This window comes from Varroa jacobsoni, unplaced genomic scaffold (assembly GCF_002532875.2).
Source record: "Varroa jacobsoni isolate VJ856 unplaced genomic scaffold, vjacob_1.0 scaffold_74, whole genome shotgun sequence".
In the NCBI taxonomy this organism is placed as follows: domain Eukaryota; kingdom Metazoa; phylum Arthropoda; class Arachnida; order Mesostigmata; family Varroidae; genus Varroa; species Varroa jacobsoni.
In genome coordinates, this window is record NW_019212976.1 from 67,461 (window position 1) to 92,653 (window position 25,193).

General features: G+C 38.5%; 2 protein-coding genes across 7 annotated transcripts in view; both read left to right on the plus strand.

Moving 5' to 3' along the window:
• The first annotated feature begins 246 nt into the window (after positions 1–246).
• Positions 247–15,835, plus strand: LOC111262821 (uncharacterized). 5 transcript variants are annotated; one of them, XR_002681878.2, is made up of 18 exons: positions 247–589; positions 1,007–1,403; positions 2,439–2,514; positions 2,824–2,943; positions 3,141–3,221; positions 3,515–3,643; positions 3,784–3,877; positions 4,109–4,233; positions 4,442–4,547; positions 4,694–4,743; positions 4,895–4,962; positions 5,445–5,563; positions 6,817–7,004; positions 7,350–7,741; positions 8,125–8,337; positions 8,577–8,716; positions 12,475–12,588; positions 14,028–14,141. XR_002681878.2 is itself a non-coding variant. In XM_022837403.2 (13 exons), the coding sequence occupies exons 1-13, from the start codon at positions 1,359–1,361 to the stop codon at positions 7,391–7,393; spliced, it is 1,245 nt and encodes a 414-aa protein (XP_022693138.1). In that variant the 5' UTR covers positions 247–1,358; the 3' UTR covers positions 7,394–8,101. The 5 variants fall into 5 exon arrangements, 1 of the variants encoding a protein (XP_022693138.1); XR_015312034.1 differs by lacking the exon at positions 14,028–14,141 and adding an exon at positions 15,703–15,835 and having other exon boundaries at positions 247–1,403; XR_002681876.2 differs by having other exon boundaries at positions 247–1,403; positions 12,448–12,588.
• Positions 15,836–16,162: 327 nt separating this feature from the next.
• Positions 16,163–25,193, plus strand: part of LOC111262833 (CD151 antigen) — a 47,771-nt gene continuing 38,740 nt past the window's right edge. The window contains exons 1-2 of one of the 2 annotated variants that reach the window (XM_022837417.2): positions 16,164–18,653; positions 20,497–21,976. Coding sequence is in view for 1 of the 2 variants with exons in the window: in XM_022837439.2 (XP_022693174.1) it covers positions 18,599–18,653 (55 nt within the window). In the remaining variant the exon portion in view is untranslated. Of the gene's footprint in view, positions 18,654–20,496; positions 21,977–25,193 lie in introns of both variants that reach the window. The other variant, XM_022837439.2, reaches the window with a different exon arrangement.

The following is a 25,193-nucleotide window of genomic DNA, read 5'->3' on the forward strand; positions in this document are numbered from 1 at the left end:
GAATTTCCTTTACTTGTGAATACAATTGTTTCCAAAGTACATAATAAGCTTCACCGACTATATATCTTCCATTTTGCTCCGGCTATCGGTTATACTCAACTATTCTTAACTGGAAATTGAAAACCTATAATAAGGATCCTTTCGACTAATGTTACCATAGAAGTAATTCAAAAACGCGCGCGCTACGGCTCTCGCTCTCGGCGCGTTCGATTCTCACGTAGTGCCCATAGTGCGTCCATTCTATCGACCATATGTTCCGTGAAGTGCTGCTGTAGTGGTACAGTGAAAGTGTTGAAGTGTCGAATCAAACACTTCCCATTTTTGCAACGTGATTTTTCCAGTGCAGATTTGTACAGATGTAAGCGATAGAGCCCCACAAGTGTATAGTTGGCCACGTGAGTGGGCCAAACACCCGCTCCGGAACTTGTTTTTGTAGAACAAGGGACTAAAATTGTCAGCCCTCTCATGATTGCAAAAAGCACTACTGCTTTATTCCTCTATATTATTCTTTCTCTTACTTCTTACTCAGTGGTTCACAGTTTTCCATTGTTGACCGCATTCATCATTTTGGCCAGTTGCAAAAAAGCTAGTGAGTATTGTGTATATATTGTAAAATTGTCCATTTTATCCCAAAACTGCACATCAACATTTGTTGTGATCAATAGAACTCAGAACGATACTCCGATTTATCTCCAGCCCTGCAAGATTAGTGGGTGGTCTGATTTCACATCGATTAGCTTGGTTAGTAGTATTTGCTTACCAGCGCCAATGCCATAAACGAATTTGAATCGAGCTCAATAAAAGTGACGGAACTGGCCATGCTCAAACGATCCAATCAGGTGAAGAAAAAAATAGGTGAACTACCTAGCAGAAAGCTTCCTTCAATCGAAGCAGCTCTATTGTGCGTAAAAGTACATAATCATCATCATCATCAGGTGTGGTAATGCGGAGCCAAAAATAGTATCCTCTTTGTCAGCATTGGTGCTCACACATTTAGTTTGAATAGATTTGCCTGCAATGAAAGAAGATTACGAGTATATAAGGTCATCGAATTTATCATCTCAACGGTATCAATAGAAGAAATCGAAATTCTCACGTCGCTGTCTGCAGTGAATAGTCGATTACATAACGCTAGTGACTACAAGCTGATCTCGTTGCTGACGAAATCCCATCATATCTAATCAATTCAAATTATGGGACAGACTCTGTAACCGAACTAGATGAACAACATCGTATAGTCATTAAACCAAATCATCGTGCTTTCAAAAAAACGACCGAATACTGGATAGTTCAGGTGTGAATAATTTAGTTATTTGTTGATCGGTGGGAGGCTCGGAGAACCTCTGCTCATAGCAGCAATGAATCAACCCAGCATCGGCGACAAACTGGCTCTCACCGGAAAGGTTCGTGAAACTGTACCATGCATTATAATATTGGTTTACACTATCTTCATTTAACTCAATTAATTAAGCTTAATTAACCAAAAGCTATGCAAGCTTCATTATGTTTGTACACAGCTTGCTTCTGTGCTTAAACCTTGGGAGCCTGCCCAAGTATATATTATTCTACATTAGCGCTATTTATGATTATGCAAACGTGAGCATCAGTAGTAGAACAAACAGGCCAAATGGGATACGAATGACAGGTTTAAGATGACTGCTTATTGCGTTAGTTAGCTCCGTATGCCTATTTTTCTGCAATGAGAGTAGTAAAATAAGAACGGTCCCATTGAAGAGAATTATAATGTAGATAAGTACACGTTGGCCCTCACTTTATCGCTTCAGAAGACTTAGCTCATTTTTATATTTATTAGCTCTACAAGGTAAATATATCTCTATAGCAACAACTAACAACAAGAATTTCTCCACAGAAATTGGTTTTAAAATGACCTGAATAGAGTTGTTTATTATATGCTTTTACGGCGGTAGCACGCAGTCCAAACAGGATAAACACGTATCAAGTGGTATAATCCTGATTTTTTTCAGAGCCTATCAGCTGTAGGTCACTTACAGCTAGGTTGCCCAACGAAAGTTGAGAGCTCCAATATATTTTATTAATTCTTTGGGTTACGTCCTTCTTATAGTTACTCCGTAGCCTTTATTTGCGAAGGCAATATTCACGGTATTTATTGAAAAAGTCCAAAGCGCTCTTATAACGAAAAAGCTTCTGTTTAATCAGATATTAATTCCTCAATCAATATGCTGATTAGAATAGCTCTTCATGCAATAAAAAACACCTCCTATGAGGAATAATGTAGGAATTCACCTATACAACACATACTTTGTTTGATATAGGGTGTTTGAAGGCTGATAGCATCAATTAAGAGTCATCAAAACGTATGATCGAGGAAACCCAGATTTTCTGATTGTTAATGCAGGATACTTTAAAGGTTTTATTCTTATAATAAGATAATAACTATCTGTTTTAATTATCTATAGGTGACGGAATTAAAGCTGGGTAAAAGCTTCGATTCGGGAGTGAATCAAATGAATCCAGCCTTTCATACTTTCCGATGTAAGAACTCTTATAAACTTAATCAATAGTAGTAAATAAATACTATAAAATGCAAATATATTATTGTAAAGAGTACATTTATGAATTAAAATGTATGCAATCTATTTTCTATAAATGCAAGTCTGTCATTTTTTGGCGTCATATTTTCTATTGGTTGATTCTTTTACCGGTGCTATTAATGATTTCATCGAATACCGGGCATGGAACGTTGCGGGAAATGACGTTGTGGCTCTCGCTTGAAATTTTACATTTTGCTACCCAACGCGTCCAAATTTGACAATTTCTATCATTGGTTTTTCTTATTTCCAGACGATTTCAAGCCGGCTTCTGTGGATCCGACACAGATGGCCCGCGTTGACGTTGAGCAGCGAAATCAAGTATCTGTAACTGTGCCTCACCACGATTCCAACGCATCCACCGTTTTTCGAGGTTGGTCACCGCTGAAATTCGATGGCCTTCGATTCGATTAAGTTCACTCTTGTTTTTTAGGTAATTTGTTTACAGTGGTAATTGAACTTGTTTTTGAACTTTTTAAACAATGAACGAACTCTTGTCTAACTGCCTAAAGTACTCGATCTGGACTTTTTATGTCGTCTTTAATCTTCGTATTTATTTCGTACTGTCAGGGGGTCAGCGTCCATACCAAAAAGAATGCGTCCTTATCATAGACCATCGAACTGGTGAAGTTACTCTGGAAAAGTTAAGCTGTGAGTAACAAATGTACACTTGCTAATAAATGATCACAATCGTATACACATAATGACAACAATACCCCTACCATCTTTCGAGACCTAAACTATGACACACACGAAAATAGAGATAAAATTCACTAGATGGTGTTGTTTATGTAAATATATTTTTAAAGCCAGTATGTCCGTAACTAAAAAACTTCTATATAGCGTTTCCCAAATCATTTAACCCTACCTAGTACGTGTAGCGGACATATAAACATTTCCTTCAATATGTTGCCATACCTAACGTTCTTTGTCTACCGCTGTAGGCAATGTTCAACTTAAGAAGACTCGTGCTGAAGGTTCGTCAAAGGTATCTCTCAGCGCGCAACTTGGAGGCGCAGGTCCTGCAAGCCATGGTAGACCTCTTACTCCAAGTACAGCTGGACAACAGCAAAGTAAGCAGATGACTTGATGATGCCAAACCTTTCTTGTGCAGCTTAGAAATAATTTTCAGCTTTTTGCTTCGGTGATTTTGTAAATTAAAGTTAAAAAGTGAGAAACAGCTCATAATTTACTATTTGACATTTATTTACAGGTGGGCAGCTATTATCGGGCGGTCAAAGCAACGATGGAGTCGATCAGTTAAATTGCAAAATGAAGCGGCCTTCGCCTCCAATGCCTCCGCAAAGGTTGATATACTAAAAGATCTATCCTATATGCACAAACAATCGTTAATAAAAAACAAACCATGATTCGTTTTAGTAGCCGTTTCTGCGCAGCCGTGCGCCAGTATCAATATAAACGATTTGTTCAAATAAGCAATATGACCCAATCAATTGAAAATCTAATTTTTTTATAGTCCACATTACTGAGGAAATTACGGTTTTCCTGGTATTCTTGTTTGTTTATTATCTTTTTAGAGCCCATATGAGCTCCCCGGTTAATAGTGGGACTGGCAAGCAACGAATCAGTCCTGCCGCCGGATCTGCAAGTAGTAGTAACGTGACGAGTTTACAACAGTCAGTCGGATCTTCTTCAAAGCAGGGTGAGAGTTCTTTACATCTTGCATTTCGGATATTTTTAGCGACATCTGAGTTAAATGTGTTTTGCTGAATACTGCTTAAACGCTGAAGTACATACTAAACCCTAATCAGGTTATCATATATACACATTGCGTGCGCAGATATATGCATGTTCGACTGTACAACTCGAATAAAAATGTTCCTCATTTTTCTCCTTTTGCTGCTTCGTAGGTAATAAAGGTGGAAGTCCAGGAAGTACGAATTCTATTTCGGCTCGCCGACCACCATCTACGTTGTCTTCTAATTCCATGCCAATGTTCTTTGATGATACGGGCAGGTAAGACAGAGTGTATATTTTGTCTTGCAGATAAAAACATTGTAAATTGGTTTGAAGGCTCTCTTCAGTACATATGTATACATGGAATAGTTAATATAGTATTTTTCTTATAAAGACGATCTTTAATCATTCTGTCCGATTTTAAGGTTTGATGATGTCGGTGGTCAGCAGCCACCAACGGCAAATCAAGGATCAGGTATGAGAATTATCGATTTTCAATTGTTTTTATCGTGTTCCTTCTTATATTCAGAAATATGGCATATATATACATACATAATAAATAACGTGTTAAACCTTACCGATAACTTCTAATTTGGTCTTCATTTGCTCACTTGTTCTCATTGCAGGTGGCCACGGCCTTTATGGTGGTCGATCGGGTGGTGGATCGTTCCAGTCATCAATGCCATTACCACCTGTAAGTCGAATATTCATTATACGTTTACGTATTGGTTTCCTAACCATGTTAGTAAAGGTCTTAAGTAATTTTCAAATATGTTTGCAAGATGACCTAACGCTCACAATGTTTTCAAAGGCTCGTAGGTGTTAAGTCTTTAACCTTGTTCAAAGTAACATAACTCGACTTCTGTTTTGACTACTAATTACATTTTTACATTGAGGGCTAACAGCTAGTGCCTTGAAACATGTCGATCAAACTTGACTTGTTTGTAACTAGCGAACATGTTCTACATATCCGAGAGGCCGATTTACCAAATTATATCAAGATAGTTTTTTAAGATACATGGTATTTGACTTAATAAGTAAGTGTGCCGCCTTTGATACAACACGAGTACTTTATTAAACGCATAAACATGAGAAGTAAAGCTATGTATACGAATAACGATCGATGAAGAGCGGTGCTATTATAAATTACATTTGGAGCCTTAATAATTACTGCAGGACTCGAATACGGAGGTGGTAGAAATGTCAGAAGGTTCCTCATCTTCATCATCCTCATCAGGAAGTTCGTCAGAAGCTTCCGATTCTGAAAGTGAATCAGACACCCACGCCGCTAAAAGGTACAAAGTCACCAGTGATGCACCAGTGGTATAGTATTATTCAATAGATCTTCGAATTCATGAGGTCAAAATAGATGCGCGCAATTTTAACTGCGATAGAAAATATAAAATAAATAAAAGCTATCTCTCCTGGTTAAAGATTGGGCGTATATTGGCTCGTGACTGGGGCTTTTTATCTTCCAATCGTGACCGAACGAATACTTATTCATTATATGTATTTTTGGCAATTACATTCGGCCGTTTTTAGCAGCCATACTGCGTACGAGCAGTATTTGCGTGTATCTTGTGCTACCGCGCCCTTCGCAATTCGGTGTACTTGCGGTCCAACGTTTTCGATACGACATCTTTCGATCTACCACTGCAGTTCCCCAACGGCCCTGGCGCCTCGTATTTCCGCACATTGTTATAGTACACCCCGGGCGTATACGCCGATTTTGTATATGGCCGCTTGCTATCCGTATGGTATTAGTTTAGCCCTCTTTTTCTGTCTACTTCCATAAACGTTAGTTATTTCCGACAGGGCTCTTTCCTATCCCTTGCTTTAGCACCGCAAACGGCAGTTTATAAGTAACGGTTGCGACGAGACTGGCCTGTTTCTATCAGTGACCTGGCCTCGTTTGCGCGTTCCTGGGCCCATTTCCCTTGTTCTACCATCAAAACGGTCTCGAGGCCCCGACAGGTCTAACCGGACTGTGGGCTTTGTCGCTGCTCACGAATTGTGAAGGAGTAGGTCGTGTTTGGAGACTGGTACATGTCAGCGAGCAGTCAGAAGCTTATTTAGTGTACTCGAAATAGCAATTATTCGAGATTTATATTGTTGGCCGTTACAATATGTAATCTGCTAGCGCAACCACTTTATACACCATCCGATTGAAAACACTGGATATAATAGAGTGATAAAGATTAATAGTAATCTGCAGCAGAATATTGTAAGTTGTGTTCGCGGGCGTTGCACAGTAAGGCGACACCGCCTCATACGGTCGATACTATATTCGATCGATGCTATATCATTTCGGTCCCCAGTACTCTAGAAGAGAATGTATAAGAGAGGTTGTTTTCCTCGAAGAATTGTGTCCGAAAATCTCCGCGTGATTAATTATATGTTGTGTGCAAACTGTATTTAACTTAAGTGCTCGAACTTCTGTAGCAATATATGCGGTGGTACCGCTAAAACGGGATCAGGGGAGCTTCATGTATAATATTAAAAAAAAACGGTGCATTGTGTTTAATTCCATTCATGTATTTATGTTCAGGCTTTCTAATAGTGCAAGCGTTGTGCCTTCGGTGCCGACGTTGCCTACAACAAGTAGTAGCAGTGGGGGATATGGAAATCATTCCGGTGGAAGTCATTCTACATCTCATGCATCACATCCGCCTCCAAGTGCTACCACTCCGAAGGGATCGATGCCAAAACTCAGTCAACTTAGTAAATGTCAACTTAGTAAGTGTCATAAAAGCTCACTAATTTCGTAGAGCCCAGAGCTATAATACGTCAAGCCACCCTATAAAAGATCATTGTAAAGTGTGCAGTAATCTAAAAAACGCCGGGCGTAACTTTGTTGTCACATGTAAATGTGTTAGACTGAAGAAGGAATATTTATCCACTGTTGATTATTAGTTTTCCACAAACAGCGGTTCAGTGAAAGATTTGAGTAGCGCTTCTTACTAAACATTACGTTTGTTTCACAAGTTACTCCTCGATTGGAGAATGATTTTTTATCCCAGCAATAGACCCACAAGCGCTTTGTTTATTTATAAAACGCTTACATACTTTAAATGTTTTTAGGTGAGGACCTTCAACTCAGTGAGTCTGGAAGTGATTCAGACTAGGCCCGCCAATGTTCGACGAATTGTGGATATTCAATAGTACGCTTCAATAGTAAACAGTGGCGCTTCACGAGCGCTCGCCATAAAGTTTTTTCTGTCGTTAGACCAACGAACTGCGAATTCCTTAAGTTTGTTCAGAGCGCCGCTTCAACCAATAAAACTAAGCATCTACAAATAAAGTATATTTGTATCAACTCAACTGTGTGCGGCTTGTGTGCCAGTTTGACTGCTGCTGCTGTTCAACACTTTGTCGTTGACTTGATAAATATAAAAGCATAACGGCCCGCTGTTTTGTGTTGGGAACCTCCGCCCTATTCCAATTCCCTTCGGATTTTGTATACAATCAACAGTGTAAGGATAATTTTTGGAAGTGTTATTCACGTTCTTCATTTTGTGTTTCTTTTATTAATAACGAATTGCTCAAAGTTGTAGGCAAGGGTCAAGATTGTCTGACAAGAATGAACCTGAATCGTTGTGCAAATAAGTCAAATGTTAGTTTTTGTTGATGAAAATAATGAAAAATGATAAAGTTGTCACATATTTAGATGATAATTATAAATAATAATTTCGAATATATCATATGATTAGGAAAATACGAGACACAGATGAGCATCGATGATTAATGTTGCTTACATCTAGTTTCTGTAATCAACATTGACGAATAAAACGTTGCATGGCTTTGTACAGAAATAAACTGAAATCCACATTTCACTCGGACCTTACCTTTTTTTCAGGCGCATAAGTCGATGTGAAATGCCTCTTGCAAAAGGCGGCAATAGGTGTTTCCTGTTTTTTAAATCTTACTGCACAGTTCAAATGCTTCCTCTGCTACTACTACTTGTTTCTGGTAGTAACTCCGGTTGATTTGACGGCGGGCGTGGCCCGCTTAGACTAGCTCGGCTTTCCTGCATTCCGTCAAATGAATTCGTCCTTTTTACTGTGGCGCAGTAAGTTTAACGCTTTACAAATATTATTGCTTCGCTAGTTTTTCAATAAAGCATACGACATTCTTAAAACACGTGAAATCACGTACAGACCGCATTCAAATAAAAATTCAGCGTTTTACTAACATGAGTTAGTTATTATAGAACGCTCGTAAAGACGTATGAACATAAAGAGACATGATTAGCAACACCGCTTTCCCGTAGCCAGTCATCCCGTTAGGTGATATGCCAACGAATTCCAGGCAAAAATTGCGTTCATCTGACCGCTATGCTGCGCCCTTCAATACACTATTCGGGAGGCGGCTGCTGCTGTTTGGGGACATACCGTACACGTCGTCCGAATGCGCTATGATCGATCGGCCCGCATCGCATATCCGTACAGGTACTATTCAAGAGTACGACAATATATAGGTTGCCGGTCCTGATCAGGCTTCATGCCAGCTTGCACCAAACAGCGGGTTTTTGGCGTAGTATTTTGAGGCAAACAATCGTTATATTTAGAGTGGGACTTGATAATTGTATCACCCCGTGACAACTCTCATATAATTTTTACAAATATAATTTGGTATGTGTTATATTAAACATTCGGACGAGTTGTTCTGACCAGCTGAAGATGTATGCGGAGACACCGGTAGTTCCACACATTTAAATCAAAGAAAATCAAATGTCGTATAGTCCATGCAAGATATTTTACGCTTAAAAAAACGTCGAACGAATTAGACAGATATAGTGTAAAACTTACGTCTGAATAACAATTCGTCAAGCCTATACTGCTAGCTACCAGCAGCATTACCGACGTCTTTTATTTGTGTCTACGGTAAACTTCTTTTAATAATTCTATATATTTTTTATTCCTTTTCGACTTGAAATTGAACGTGTTGATTTGATCTCTCACTCCATTTTTGCGGCCGCGTTCATTCGTCCAGAGGTTGACAAAGCCCCACTTCTTTCCGTACTATTAGGTTAGTACAGCTCGTATACAAAAGGTTACACGTAATAGTTTCAATCTGAATACTCCCTTTTTGTCGGAACATTCAGTCTTGTAAAGAAAATTTTGAAAATTTGTCATCACTCTCCATTGCGCACTCTGTATAGACCCAAGACTTCATGAAATATCCTTTGCTACAGTCTATATAGTTTTTAATATCATATAAACGCGACTCCATTAAGAAATCTTCAATATTATACATATCATAAAATTTAAAAGACGTTGCTTTTGATAATTTTAATACCTAGATATACAAATAGCATGAATATATCACACAGTATGGCATAATAGCGCAAACGGCAAGCTTAAGGATTCGTTAACTTTGGCTTAGAACTTACTGTGTCTATTGCGAATACTTCATCGCATACTGAGAGCGATTCGATTACATAGAACAGGGTATTGAAGTTGATGTATGGACTTGAGCTAACAGCGCGTCGCATCATACTAGATGTTAGATAGCAGGCAACAAATTCCTAAGCGGTCCGTTCTCATCAAAGTCGGTGACGGGAAACTTGAAAAAGCTTTGTAAGCGGCATATGTGTGTGCACATACTAAAATATCTTTGTCGTCTTTTGTACAATCCAACTGCGCTGTTTCAAAGGTCGATAATGGGAAGAGAGGGGGTTCTTAGGGTTGTCTTAAAGACCAGAAAAAGCCTACGAATACGCGCGTACAGGCGTGATCTTGATTCCAGTTTGTCTCCTCAAAATGGCAAGGGAAAGCTGACTCCCCAATAGTAGCAGCAGGCATTTCCCAGACGTAAGGCCATATTCCCATAATTTACGCCTCCGATATAGATGGTTAACAAAGCAGTTAAATTAAGCAAAATCGGTCTAGCTCTCAATTCGAAGAAATCGAAGTCAAATCTTACTTCAGTTCTTGCTATTATTTAGATCGAATGTTGCTTTGCATTCCTATAAAACTGATTTATGTTATAGCATAAATTAAGGCGCCTACAATAATTGTCTATACAATCCTTAAAAAGGAGCATTAAACGAGTCATATGTCCTATCTGTGTAGCCCAGAGCCTTAAAACAAATTTGGTACGGAAACAAAGAACGTACAGGGATATAATTCTCGCCACGATTGTTTAGTTACGGCAACAGGATTCAGGATTTTCGGTGCGATAATAAGTTAAATTATTATAATCCTTAAGTTCGCAGTTCATAATTGTGTACTTTTTTGTGGCCTAGCAAGCTTTATCGAGTGCATGTGCCATTTTTTTAAGAGCCACCTTTTTAATTGCTTTAACTTTTAGTTGCGAAATTTGTTTTAAGAACGGTCCTTTGTCGTCTCTGTTAACGGATCGATAATGCAGCATAATGTTAGAGCTCAAACGACCGACGCTTTGTCCACCAGGCAAATCAAATTTTTATCCAGCTACTACAACCTGCAGAGTTATCGAGTGAAGTGAAGTATCGCATAAACAATGAACGTTATAAAGGGAAGCGGCAATGTTCTCGTGAGTAATCACCTTTAGTGTCAAAGAAGGCTATAAACTTAAATGATCGAAACAGCACGTGAATTTCTAATCTTCATCAAGTATTACTTTGCGTTAGAACATCTTCGCAACCAAGATCTTACCGAACAGGAATACATATGCAGTTAGCATACCTTATCGGTCACTTTCAAAAATTGTCTTGGGTTACATGGGTCTTTGACTCGTCTCGTCAAATAACAAAACAGCATTATTATTATTAGAACGTTATTGCTTTGTTTATTTGTGAATAAATAACATAAGTTAGAAATCTAAATTCATGAACGCGAGTTTCTTTTGCAGACATTTTTCTTGTGGTTTGTGCAAAGATAACAACTTAGTTTAAAGGAGAAACGTGTTGTTTGGTAATGTCACCTTGTCTTGTTAGTGTGGCAATCACCATTTGAGCATCACAGTCATATAATTCAGAAACTCAAGGTACTTTAGGGCATAGATACTGCGCAACCTCCATATAGTTTTTATATAGTTTGAGTCGTAAGTAGATAACGGGTAAAGATGCACACTGAATCGAATTTAAAATTCAGATATTCCCACACATTATTTTGTTACAAGAACACTTAATTAAAAGGGTATCAGTCCGTCCTCGCATATTCCTCGCTCTCGACGCGCTTAAAGTTCGATAAAACGAAACCATACAATTTGATATATTAATCGATTATTTCTTTGTGCAGTTCCGCTGGCCTTACGGGCGTAGTCACATACCTATGAAGTGTTTTGGATTAACCGTATGCATTGAATAAAAAGCAAATGGGACATTATTTTTCAAAGCATTTGCCTGAATATATTCCTTAGAATATTTGTCACATCTTTCACCTAACTTCTAAAATTTGTCCGACAGATCCTATAGTGTCGTTGATTTCGCCGAGCATTACATACGTTAGATCGACACAAAAGTTCAATGAAATGCGATTTGATAGTCGACCATTATTTGCTACCGTGAAAAATACAAAACTTCTCTCCCTCTTGAACTTGTTTTGTGATACATAACTGTATGGATAATTTTGCATATATTGAATTAGGTATAATAAATTGTTTTAGCTGTGATTAAATCGGTTACCTCTGAATTATTACGCGTTTTTACAATTTGGTTTAATAAACGGACAAGACGGAGCTCAGTAAATACAAGGTGAGAAAAACAAACAGAACGTAAAACAGTACATCAGGAATATGTTTTACCAATCCTATTTGGTTTCTTAGAATTGTCAATTTTCATTTACGACGTTTACGTTTTTAATGCATTAGTAATTATACATCGACAATGTCCAGCTTAATGCTTCATGCGATCTGTAATATTAGTAAGTGGTACCTATATAGGTAAAATGGTTAACTTCATGGCTTTTGTTATTTACTAGTTACACTTTAAATTGTTTTAATTTTAACTACGTTAAGAGAAATAATTTGTGTAATAACACTACTTAGATCGCTAAGCGCCACTTCCTTTACAGTACTAGTATTGGACATACAGTGATGGAAACCGATTTTTAATATAAATTAAAAAATGTTCGACCTTTTTGTAAACTCTAGTATAGCAGTGGAAACTACAATGTTATTCACCATGCCTATAATGACATTTACCACATATCGCTGTAATGATTGGACACATCTTCGATTGGGTCTGCGGTTACAGGATGAAGATAATTCGTGCGATTTTCAGAAACGGTGTCCCGAGGACTGTCCCGCTTGGGCTCGCCATGACGATTCGTTAGAAGGTGACACATCCGCTTTTCGAATGTCGCTGATGGATCAGGCCGTCTAAAGCCTCGTCGCGGTAAGTTAGGCTGATTTATGTATTCTTATTGTTGTAATTATTATGAGACTCTTTATGCCAAACAGAAGCTTTTTCAAATGAGGTGGAATTCATTACATGCAGTTGCGGGACAGATGGAGCTTAAGGAGACGATCCTTAATATAAGTGCATAGGTTGTAAACGAAAGTAACATGTTAATTGTCCGAATCTGGCATATGTGTTCCCTGAAAAATTTATCAAGTTAAGCTGATTTATGTAGGTAGGCATCTGAGCGACAGTAAAACAAACAGTCTCTCTAAGAGCAATTTAACTTGGCGTCGATTGCAACAACAGTGGGCTTTATACATTCCTAACAAAGAGCTAAGTGCTATTTTCGCCAAAAAGCTTCTACAGACTATTCATTTTTAATCATAAAAAAAAACAGTAGTAAAGTAACGTTTTATTTAGATATATGTAACTCATAAACCTGTTGAGTGGAAATGGGCATTATAAAGATCAAATAAATGAGAGTCAATAAAGTCGTATTTCACCATAAAACTACATTGAGTAAGGGCACACAGCAAAATACGTTTATTGCCACTTTTATTTCAAGCTCAGTTATGTGGCTATGTATTGGCTTCTATAAATGGTTTGAAATAATAGCGGTTTTAGGATTTGTTGAGATGAAGCAAAAGTAAACCCCTTTCAATTTCGTGTCCCTGCTGATTCATTTATATTCTACCATAAACGGACGAGAATTTAGGCCTATAGCTACGTTTTTTAGTTTAAGATAGAGCTCTTGGGTGTTTATGGTCAATCATAATTTGGCTATGGTTAAGAACTGCCGCGATTGAATTGTGAGAAGGGTAGTTGATATTCACGGTGAACTTCAATTTGTGAGGTAGTATAGTGCTTGCTGATCTACATGTTATCATGCGTTCGAATGTATCTACTTACTGTATATGAGTTCATTATTGTACATACGAGCCAATATAAGGTATGTTCCAACTGCAGTATGGACGTCATAGTTTGATCTTCACAGTATAGGGGTGAAGAAATTCCGTATCGAATTTGCTCTGGAGCAACTGGGCATGTAATACAACAATATTCCGACTTACTTTATACTATTAATACGCTAGGCAGCCATGATGTCTGAAATGAAAAAAAAACACCTATTTGGAAGGTAGCTTCCCATAAATCTTTCTTTTGAAAGAGAAATGCAAGTCATTATATTTAGTGCATTACTTTGCTTTGCCGTACTAATAACACGTACGCAATTTACATTATCCAAGCAAAAATTTAACGGCTGAAATTTACCCGTAGTAGACATTGATGGAATATATTAAGTCAATGCAGCGCGTGTATGAGTGAGGTAAGTTTGGAGTTGCGACGATGATATTGATATTTAATCAGCTAGGGGAATTTGATCGTTATAGCTAATGGTTGATGGGTTTACCTCGACTTACATGTTCACAATCCAGGTGGAAACAACGGTAACTCCAAAGAGAAAGTACGTGAAGTGCGTCCGAAATCGGCTATGAGACAATCCTAATCATGCGTTGGTTTTACCTAAAAATAAAATGCATCTCCTGTGACGTGCGTTTAATTATTTTACTTTAGTTGAAAACAGAGCTACTTTTATCTTCTCAAAGCAAAGAGAATTAATAGCTTTTGGTACTATATTATTTTTCATGTGTAAACAACATAATGATTTAACGTATCATAATAATTCTCATTTTCTCTAATAGGCAACCGTAGCCGTTTTAAATTTCTAGCAGCGCTTTAAAACCCACTATTATTTCATCTGTTACTTCAAGCACTAAGCATTTTAACTGCAACGAATCGGCAGTCATTCCACCAGGTTTATGACTCTCTAATAGTTCGGCGGCCAACGTTGCGCTGCAACCGCCGCAGAAGCCCCTTTCATAGCCTTTGAGTGGCTTAATATTCTCGTGATAAAAAAAATTTACATGATAGCAGTAGTTGTAATATCTATACAATTGCAGCTTCCCCGTGACTATTTGGGGGTAGCGAAGCCGGCGAAATGAATCAGGTTTGCATTAGCTGTGCATCCGAATCAATACATTGGGGCAAAACATTTATGCGGAGATCCTTTTCTCAAAGGAAGTATCTGTTTAATAAGGGTGGAATTATACAAAGCTAAAGGAGCACATAGTGAGGTTACATAGCTATAAGACTGAGCACGTAGACTTCAGAACTTTCGTAGTAGCGTTCAAAGAGACTGGTGAGCGAGAAGTTATCGGACAGTCTATGTTAAGGTTGGTCAAGAAAAATAAAGGATAATCTTATTTTCAGCATAGACAGAGAGTTATCACAACAAAAATAACCGTGGTGGACACAGTTTGTTTTGGATAGTTAACTTACTCAAAGTCTTTCTAGCAAATTATAATATTCCCTAATCCTAAAGCGCATAAATTGATATTCAAAGCCACTTACCAAGCTCACCATAGATGACACTGATGTATATGATACATACGTGTATAATAGCCCAAATTATTTCTTTTGTAGGCTGACTGTTGGGTCTCGCCAGTACGCTATACAATTTGTGTAAGAAAAAAAGTTACTTAAAAAAGTACTGCACAGTGTAGGTACATATCCATAGTCAAACGAAAATTAATCTGCTATAAAAATCTGTGCAGATTGTGAAAATGCTGATGTATAAAAACTGTTATTTTGGAAAAAGCCTTTGGTGGAGTCGGCGACGCACTACTTTTCGCATTATTACAAAATCGGCGACAATCGCATGCATGAGCATAACTACGATTGAGTAAATGTGTATCATAATTATTTGCTAAACCTGAAATGAATGAACAATACCGCCAGATTGACAGCGCATGGTTACGTTTATATGCTCTGACAAGACTGTTATCAGGAACACTGGACAACACCTGCTGCAAATCTCAATACAAGTCTCAATAATTTCAACTAAATTAAAACCAAGAAAATGATTTCCAGATAGTATCATTTATGGAGCAAGTATTAACGACTTCAGCTATTGGATGAGATAGATTACTGCCACCGCTGCAATTGATAGGCAAATGCATGATATCAATAAAGCAACTTCTCTGCACAAACGACAAACGCATTCAATTTTTATTTACGAAGGCTACGTGACGACGTTTTTTCATTTAACAGGATCTGTAATAATGGTGCCATATATCCTCCAAACTACGATGCATTGCAGACGCAGCCCGTAGGGGCAATAAACGAACGAAATTAGCAACAATATACGTTATGAAGATTGAGCCTACCCAAATAAAAAGTGCAAATTCTTCCACTACCTTTAAGTGTTATGCAATAGAGCATAAAAGGTAGGTTAAAGAAATCAGCTTTGATCAAATTAACACAGTTTAGGCGCACTTTATCTGAACTTAGGTATAAAACTATTATGGATGGAAGTATTAGCTTGGCCTTAACTCTTACAGAAATTAATAATTTTTTTATAATTAATATCACATAGTTTGGCATTGCACGAAAACCAACTGCTTCAGTATCTCCAAGATATTTAGAGAGAAAGAAAGAGAACCATCTTTGCTAGCGAATCTGCTGATACAACGACATTTTGCGATGGCACATATGGTAGTTTTCTGAACTAGGTACGCTTTAGATGAGTTTAAATGTAGAACAATATATAATAATAATAATAATGTAATTAATATTACATCACATTTAGGATCATGCACGTTCAGTTGCGCAGCGACGGGGTTGCCCCCCACTTTAGGTACCGAAAAAAGCGCCTAATGTTCGGATATTAGTCCATTATTATCCGTTTAGCGGCCGTCAGCTGTAAAGGAGGGCTTGTAAAGGGCACCCCATTTCCTAGAAATAATGGTTTCGTTCTTGAAGGCAGAGCATTCCAATAAAAAAGGTTTCTGCTATTTGGTCTAGCCCTTGACCATGCAGCGTTTGTAGGTGAGGAAGACTCCACCCAGCAATCAGCTGAGAGGAAAAACCTCTCGACCTTTCCATCGCAGGAGAAGGAATCTCGGGCGTCAATCTATGCGAGGCAAAGGGCTACTTGGTATTGTCACCGCCCAGCTTACGTTTTCATACATCGTTCGCTTGCTTTTTCGCCTCAGTTTTTATTCAGCTTCCTCCCAAGAAAGGAGCAATTCTTCTGACGCGTTTAGTAGCTCGACCAAAGGAAGAGCCACGATTCAACCATTTACATCCTCTACGAGCGAGAGAAATTGAAGCATCACTGATAAAACAACAGACGCCCAAGTAACCCGCTTGCGGGAATAGAGCGTATTTGCAATGTAAGCCGATCATATGCTTGACCGCCTTGGACCTAATTTATAGCAAAACGATGACTATGGCCGGCCAACTACCGAGTGGCGTAGAATCACTAATTCGTAGCAGCGCAGGCAGCTGAGCAAAATACTTTTAAGCCTTGATAGCCGAATGATTCGAAAAGAGATGATGCCATCATAGCAGTTAATGGTGGTGTTGGTGATGATGACGGTGATAATATTACGCGATGCAGCACACCGTTTGTGAAGTGCCACGATTTCTGATTGAGCTTATAGAGCTTGTTCGAGACGAACGCTTTACGTGAGCTTCGCTTCTGGCTTAGATCAGTGTAGCCAACAACAGGGGTCATCGATGGTTACCGCAGCTTCGACACTTGCTTACTTGAAGGTTCATTAAGACATAGAATAGAGCCGATGTACACATACATACACATAAGTGCATACAATCCGACTCTGCCTTTACGTCGCACATCAACAACGAGTGAAGTTTCACACCCGAAATCGCCCCAACGACCTTTAATACGATAAACGGAGCCGAGCTAACTCTGTTGCTCAACTGCAAAGAAGTTTTTCTCTGATGTGTCACTATGGTGTCAACTATCGCAGGAAAATGTATCGTGATGGTCTTAAGCAGCAGGTTACTGGTGAACCATAATAAAACTAGCGACAGATTGAAGATGTTCAGAGACCGCTATAAAATCAATTGAGTGCCAACTGCGTTACTTTCACTCTACTTGACAATTCGTTTGTACACTGGTTTGTAGCATTTTCGAAAACTGCAGTGTCACAGTCCGCCGAGTGTATATGCACGTAAAAATGCACGCGCATACAGCTCTGATTCGATAAGTAGCAGGAATAGCTTCGACTAGTACAAAACGATACTCAATGTAATCGAATGATAACTTGTAGTTTGACTTATCGCATACTGAATTATCCGTCGTTATTGAACGCGCTAAAGCGTTGGAAGCGTCTTTTCCATGACGCGCACTGTTCCACATATATACGAATCATTGAAAAAGATCTATATAGAAATTCGTTGCGTTCTCATTTGACTGGCGATCGATTTTAGATTAAAACGGGATCGCTTAGAATGCTCGGCTTTTTGAAAGAAAATATCAGTCAGCTTATCGAAAATAGCAACTTTAATGTTACTCTAAGGTACAGAATTGTAGATAGTCTATACATTCTATAATTTCTACATAGATCTATATATTAAGTACTGCATACACTATATATCTACTCATAGGTATACTTGACATATGTATATTTGAAACAAAGCCATATTTTACGAAGAGGTCGAGATAACGCATCGAATTACAATGTGACACGAAATAGAGGAGCTCCTATTGTGAGGGACGGATGCATTTCAAAGAAGCCCCTGGAATACTCGTGTATTTGGGTAGAAAGATGTCCTGCTAATAGCTTAGCGGGAATTGACCAAGTATCAGTGCGGGTAACACCAACCAAATTGAATACTGTGATTCATAAATGCTGCTAACTGAAATGAATCCCTTATAGATCTGGAATAGAGCGTTATATATTCGATAGAAACGGGGTATTGTTTGTGTGGGCGAACATAAACCAGCGCTGTTGTCGTTGCCTCTATGCTCGTGGTGTGTATACTACGGCGACAATAATTGTGAATATTCTGGATCAAATGAGGAACGCCATACAAGATCGACAAATTGTGATCGGTGGAACTCTGTATGCGGTTTTTTACAAAACAGCATGCATAAAAGAAATTAAATAAAGTAGAAGAAGAAAAAAATTAAGAAACGATGGCCCGCCGAATCCACGACTGTTTCGACGTGTGCTGCGATCCAATACGAGGCGGTAAGTTCGCTTTGTCGATAGTCTAGTCGCAGCTTAATTTAGCAGGTCTAGGGGATGCCTTATATTATTTGAACCTATATTTACACACGATTCACGTTTACAATTATCTCTAGGTTAAAATGTTTATAGATTACGTTAATTTTTAGTTCACCAATATGCAGAAAAGTAAGCTACTTTTCTATTTATGTGACCTATCTATTCCTACATGGCCAAAGCTTGCTCAGACGATATTCAGACTTTTGACCAATTTTCTAGATCGAAATTAGCAAAAGGAATGCGTGCATCGGTACGACTAAAATTTGTAATTTCTATTTCAATATATGCGTATAATTACGATTTCTCAAGCCCGCAGAAAAAATTAGCGAACCTCTTCAAGTTGGTTATTTTAGTTTTCTTTTCTTTTTTTCTAATCTATTTCCCCGCTATGAGCGTTATTGCTCTGAGCATCGTTAGCAGTAATAATGACAAAGGTAAGCAACAGATGCATTTACCCACTGAGCCAGCTTAAACGATAATAAATGAAAAAATAACAACAGACTTGAAGATTTCCCTTGTTCGTCTATGAACTATCACTGCGACCATTTCATTGATAGGACCAAATGGTACAAAAGATGTACTACACTGTACTATATATATAATTGGATATGCAATATTGGATAATATATGTATACGTACATATATAATTGGAGTTCGTAAAACATATATATACTTTCGTTTCAGTATATTCATAGATGTTACAAGTGTACCATTGTGTGTGCCGGTGCCTTCCTGTGTGAACATTGCTTTCTTTATGTAGATGGCGCACGGTTTGAACGAATCGTCGTCTTGTTCAATGTCACTCTTTGATTCCGTGTTTCGTGGGGTGCTGTTTGTAATAGAAAACAAAACGTGAGTTGCAAACGAATTGACCCGAAAGGTGAAAACAAATTAACATGACGTCCATGAGCAATGGCCAAGCTAAATATGGTTGTGACGTGACACTTACATCGTACTGAACCGACATCATTATCGACCAAATATCAGATACCTCTCAAGCAGGGCCATTTTTCACTGAAACATATTTGTTATTTTATGTAGCATACACTTGTATAAGCCAGTGTCTTACTGAAGTAAGTTATAATGTTAGTGGTAGACCTCGGAGAGGCCCTCAGTCAGACTATCTCGGTCTGTTTGGTCGCCTATCCCTCCACGCTTTTTGCTCGCGGGCAGATGTGAGGCTGCCTGTGAAGTAGTTGTCACTAAAGGCTATTAATCATATACTTCGCCTGCCATACGAATGAAAAGTTCCTTTTTAACGTGCTCCATAGATGCGTGAGTTGCGTCCGATCAGCTCTAGACGTTTCGATAGAGTAAAAGTAAGTATTCGCTATTATTACGCACTGTATTCAAAATGTATAAGCTGTAATAGGGCGCAGAATCGTCGGACGTCTATATATTCTCGTACACCGAAGCAGCTGGTCCTATTAAGTATTATTTAATCACTAACATTTCATGCTATAGTTACCAAGAGTCAATCCTACCTGGTATGGGTAGCCCTTGTTGTCGATCAATAAAATGTAATTCTCATTCTAACGATGAAAAAATGCGCGAGTCGCAAAACGAAGTAGGTTGTCGTCGTCTTCTAGTGATCAGCTACGTTTGTCAGGGTGAGTTACAAACAAAGTTGCGTAAACTATTCGCGTGAAAACCTATAGTCGCGTTTACTTCTAGAGTGCCAAATAGCGCTTAACTAACGAGTTACTTAAGGCAGAAAAGCTTGCCCCTTATAGATGAGAAAGCCCTACGTCTACTCTAATTTGAAAGTTGAAGAGACTAAAGCACGTATTGTTCTTTTCTTCTAAAGGCGTGTACAATGTCGGCTGAAGGTGTGGCATGCGATTTCGCCCGAAGCTTTTCGTCTGGCCGATACTACGACGATGACGAGCACCGTGGAGATGCGCGTCTTCTCAAAGTATAGTGACCCGATACAGGCAGCTGCTTCTTCGCATTCAATCCATACCACAACGGGCTGGCCGGCTGGCTATCTAGCTCATTACATCAATCAAACCTGCTCTGTTATGGAGTCTACGTACGATCTAAGTACAAACGACCAGCATAACCAATGCGTAGAGTCTATTCTATGCAAGTTGAGTGTGAAACTCTGCTCCCGCCGATTCGACCTATTCCGACTGGCGCCACTGCTCACTAATTCTCAATTCCTCTGTCAAGATGCACTCCGTATCAGTCCAGATCTTAATTTAAATGGGACGACGATCTGTTGTTGCTCAGCCATAGCTTCACGAAGGGTTCTTTTTATTTCAAGACCTATTTTGCCTGAGGGCTGAATTCGCCAGATGCAGCCATCTCCAGATCTGCAGTGCACGAATAGGCATATTCAACTGACATGACTGAAAAGGGCGATCGTATTTTCGTTGGAAGGCCGCAGCTCTGCTTGGATGGGTTGTTGGAAGCGATGAGCTTTAACCGGGGGACCCACAAGACCCATTCGAGAAATAAATTCGGCAAGCCATGCTGTAAAAGCTTTTACATTTTTGGGACTTTTAGCCAGCTGCCAGCCCAAAATTTAATTGCGTTGAAATTTTTCATATATGGCGCATTCGAACGATAGTTTAACGATCTTATATCAAATATATATCACTTGACGCACGGTTACCATTAAAAAGTTTTCTGCGGACTGATGAAAGAAGATTTTGAAAATTACTATGGGGTGGTTTAGCTTGTAAATTAAGGCTATTACCGTGGAAAATAGTGGTTATATTAAATAAACATGGTCGCTAAAGGCTTTTAGTACATGCAAACATTGAAAAGTTGTTTTTGTTCTAATATGGCTACAGATACAAGTGGTAAAAAATTCTCACTTGCGACATTATTTCAGCCATTTTGAACTGTTAAATGCTGCGATTGATTTCAAGCGGCCTATCTAAGATGGCTTCCTTGCTGTAGCACGAAAAAGCATGAATGGAAAAAAGCTTTACGAAGGATTACTTCAACACTGTGCGTTTGATAAAAGAACGCCCGTTTTTACGCGGAGAGCCAAATCGTCGAGTGTTTCAAGCTCTCAATGCAGTATAAATTCGCTTTTGTCAAGACATTTTGCTAGGCTACCTGTGGTGCGTAAATTCCAAAGAGTGGCGTAATACGTAAAAGACGGATTTGGTTAGAACGTATTTTTGATCTACCAGTTTGGCGTGCTACTACTATATAAGGCCCCTAATACGCTTGCACAAAGAGAGTCAATTAATGATGACTGAGTAAAACTCATCTTGGTGGTAGCGTCGGCTATGTGCTGCCAGATGATTGACTGCAGTTATCTCTGTGAATAGGCAAGTAAATAGGCAAGCCCAAGGATCCAGCCTCTGGATCACTATATTTAGTATTTGTAATTGTCTTAATAATTATGTGATTTACTATTTAATAATGTTTTATTTAATAATGAAAAGTTGAGTGAAGAATTGTGTCCGGCGGCCACGTAGCGTACGGAGCCAAGCGCGCGCACCCCACCATTGCTGCGGTAGTATCCACAAAAACAGTATGATGAATGCGCAAAAATAAGCATATTGTCAAATGTTGTATCACAAAATGTCCGACTATAGTTTGAGATTAATCTATGCTGGAAAAAGTGATACTAGTTTATACAATATAGGAAGTTACTATTCTCATCAGTTTATTGTATATGAAGTCGGGCACAAATATCTAAAGGTTCTGACGAAGGCATGCAAGCGCTGGCACAATATGTGGCAAGCGACAAAAAGCGAAGGCTCGTCTTTTTCGCTAACTGAGCTGTTGACGTGGTGTGTTTTTGCCTTAATCTTGCTGAAATAGAATTTAACGGCAGGCAAAGGTATGCATTACCATATTCTCTATAAGCGCAAAATACGTTGTTCCAAGAATTTCTAGGTTTACACGTTAATATTCTACACCTATTACTGGTGACTTTTAAGTCTAGAACTTTGGAAAATAAGGTTTACCAAAGCATATTATTGGGAGAATGAGCACCTTTGGTTTCACTGAGTTTTTAAGCATCATTAAATTACGTTTGTTAAGAAGAAGAAATTAAGTTGAGTAAGGACATTTACAATCTGGAGATAAGTTCAAAGACTATTTACCACCGGTAATACGTTCCGTTGAGCTCTATCTGCTAGCATGATTAAGCAACCACATTACCGTTGTTATTCTCCAAGGGCGGGTAGTGTGATGATGACTGTTGAAGTGTTTATATTTATGAAAATATTAATAAACATAACTGTTTTATGTATATCTAATCCATGATCACAAATATTATATTACCGAAATACATATTATATAGATATTTTTAGCTATCTAAAGCTTATTAATATAAGCTAAAGCTTAATAAATGTAAAAAAATTAAAAGAAAAAAAAAGAAAATATTGCCAGTTTAAAACTCTCTCACGTACTATGCTGGTTTCCTAACAACTTGTTTATATACCATTAAAGCTTTAGTGTATAGTACTAATCGATCGCAAATCGCGATGTTAAGAAAACTCTAGGTACGTGTACCCGTAATGCAATCACAAATGCTTGGCCATTACTTGTAAGTAGATGCGGGTCAATTGTATAGCGTAACTTGACCGTACATTACGGGTCGCTGGTAGTGCCCATGTGGAGTAGTTAGTCATCGTTGGTAACTTGCGTGAGGGTGCCCCGGAAATGGATCATTGCAAGCCGTTATTAGCAGGGCTGAATCGGTGGTCATTGTGTGATTCATGGAGATACTTGAACGTTATAGTTGCTCCGCAAGCAGATACTGCGAAATCGATTTGTACATATGTTGTTTTGTATGTGTTTAGATTATTGTTAGCGACGGCACATGTTCTATCTGAATTATCATAAAAGATAGAGATAAGGCGAAATACAAAATAACTGTTTATGCTTGTATTGGCCAAAAAACGCATTACCATTAGACAAGAGTTTCAAAATGGCACACGACGCGAGCCCTTGCTGGCTAGCGGCATCGACTGAAGACATGGTCATTTATATTAGGAAAGACCAGTTGGCCAAATGACCAATATTTTTGGCGATTGTCCTTAATCGATACGATCACCGCTCGGAATACGGCTTTGCTTTGATATACTGTATGATTTTTACAAACGCGATGTTTGTTCCATTTGTTCGACTATTGGGATAACGGAAGTAATGGTTTTGTTGTAGTGTTAGATTCTTATTTTTGTTTCGTAGCTATCAGAATCTACTTCGTGTAATGACTGAAGTAGATTTAGAAGCCTAACTAGAAAACAAGCCCTATTTCGTATGTGGACATCAAAGGCTAATCGTTCTAAAAAGATGATATAAGATGGCCATTTTACACATATCGATAATGGATGCGTTTATCTAAAAGCGCAGCTCAATAATTATCCGTGTCTATTTTTTAGGACATACAGCGCATCCTACCGCATCCAACAACTCTGCCTTTCTTGATCTTGCCTTTCAATGGCTTTCTTCTGCTCTAAGTTTGAACTACCGTATGTTCTCGAGCTTTTCATTGCTGTCTTGCAAGGGCAGGATGTGATTGTCTCCAACAAATACCAGATGCACCCAAAGGGAGAAAGTGCCAATAAGAGACAATGTTGAACATGCTGTTCCTTCTTCTGAGTATGTCGATAGCCACAATAGCTTCAAAGCTGTTCAGAGAATTTGAACCTCGCCTGCGATTCGATTGCCTTTGATACTTCTGTGCTGTACCGTCAGATCACAACTAATTATATGTGACCTAAATTAGCGTAGTGTTTGCTTAAGGTTCTGGAAAAACATCAAATTGCTTCTTTACTTCTTCTAGCCATTCATGTAGCAACCGTAGCAGTGGATCTCCTTTATCTTATTGTACATTTATTATTAAAAATGGCCGTTCTTTACACGCTTGATTTAGTATTTTACTACTTGGATTGCTTAGTCTGCTGTTATGATGAGTACTGGTGTATCAATAAAAATAATAGTAATTCTATTATATTCAAGTACCTAGAACAAAAATCTCGCGTAGAAGTAAAGGGTAAATGCTTACTTGATCTTCGCTTTCAATACAAATATGGACCGCCAAAGCACGGCCTCCCAATTCTTTCGTTTTTAGGGATTTTAAGCAAGAGATGTCAGTAAAGTTACCACAGACATAACTGGCTTGTGGAAGCCAAGTGATCACAGTGACGCCATTTTCTTGTTCTTCAATGCCGCGCCTTCATTGTGAAGTAGAACGCGCCAAGTATTGAATTGTTTACACACGAATAGGGAATGCGAGCTAGGTTTAGACTGTCGTGAAACAAGTTAGTTTTGGCATATTTTCCGTGAGTATTATGATAGCGGTAATCTAAGTTTAGATAATGACTCTGTGTTTGACTGACAAATCAGATGCCAAAAAGCTATCATCTAATGGGTTATCACTGAGCACCTCTAAGTCAGAATCCAATCTAGGGTTCATAACATTAGTGTCTGTTATTCCCTAGCCGTATGAATGCAAAAATGAAGCATTATTTGTAATAAACAATGAAGCGCCTGGTACAGCTTCGTCGTCGATCTTTAATTTACTACAAT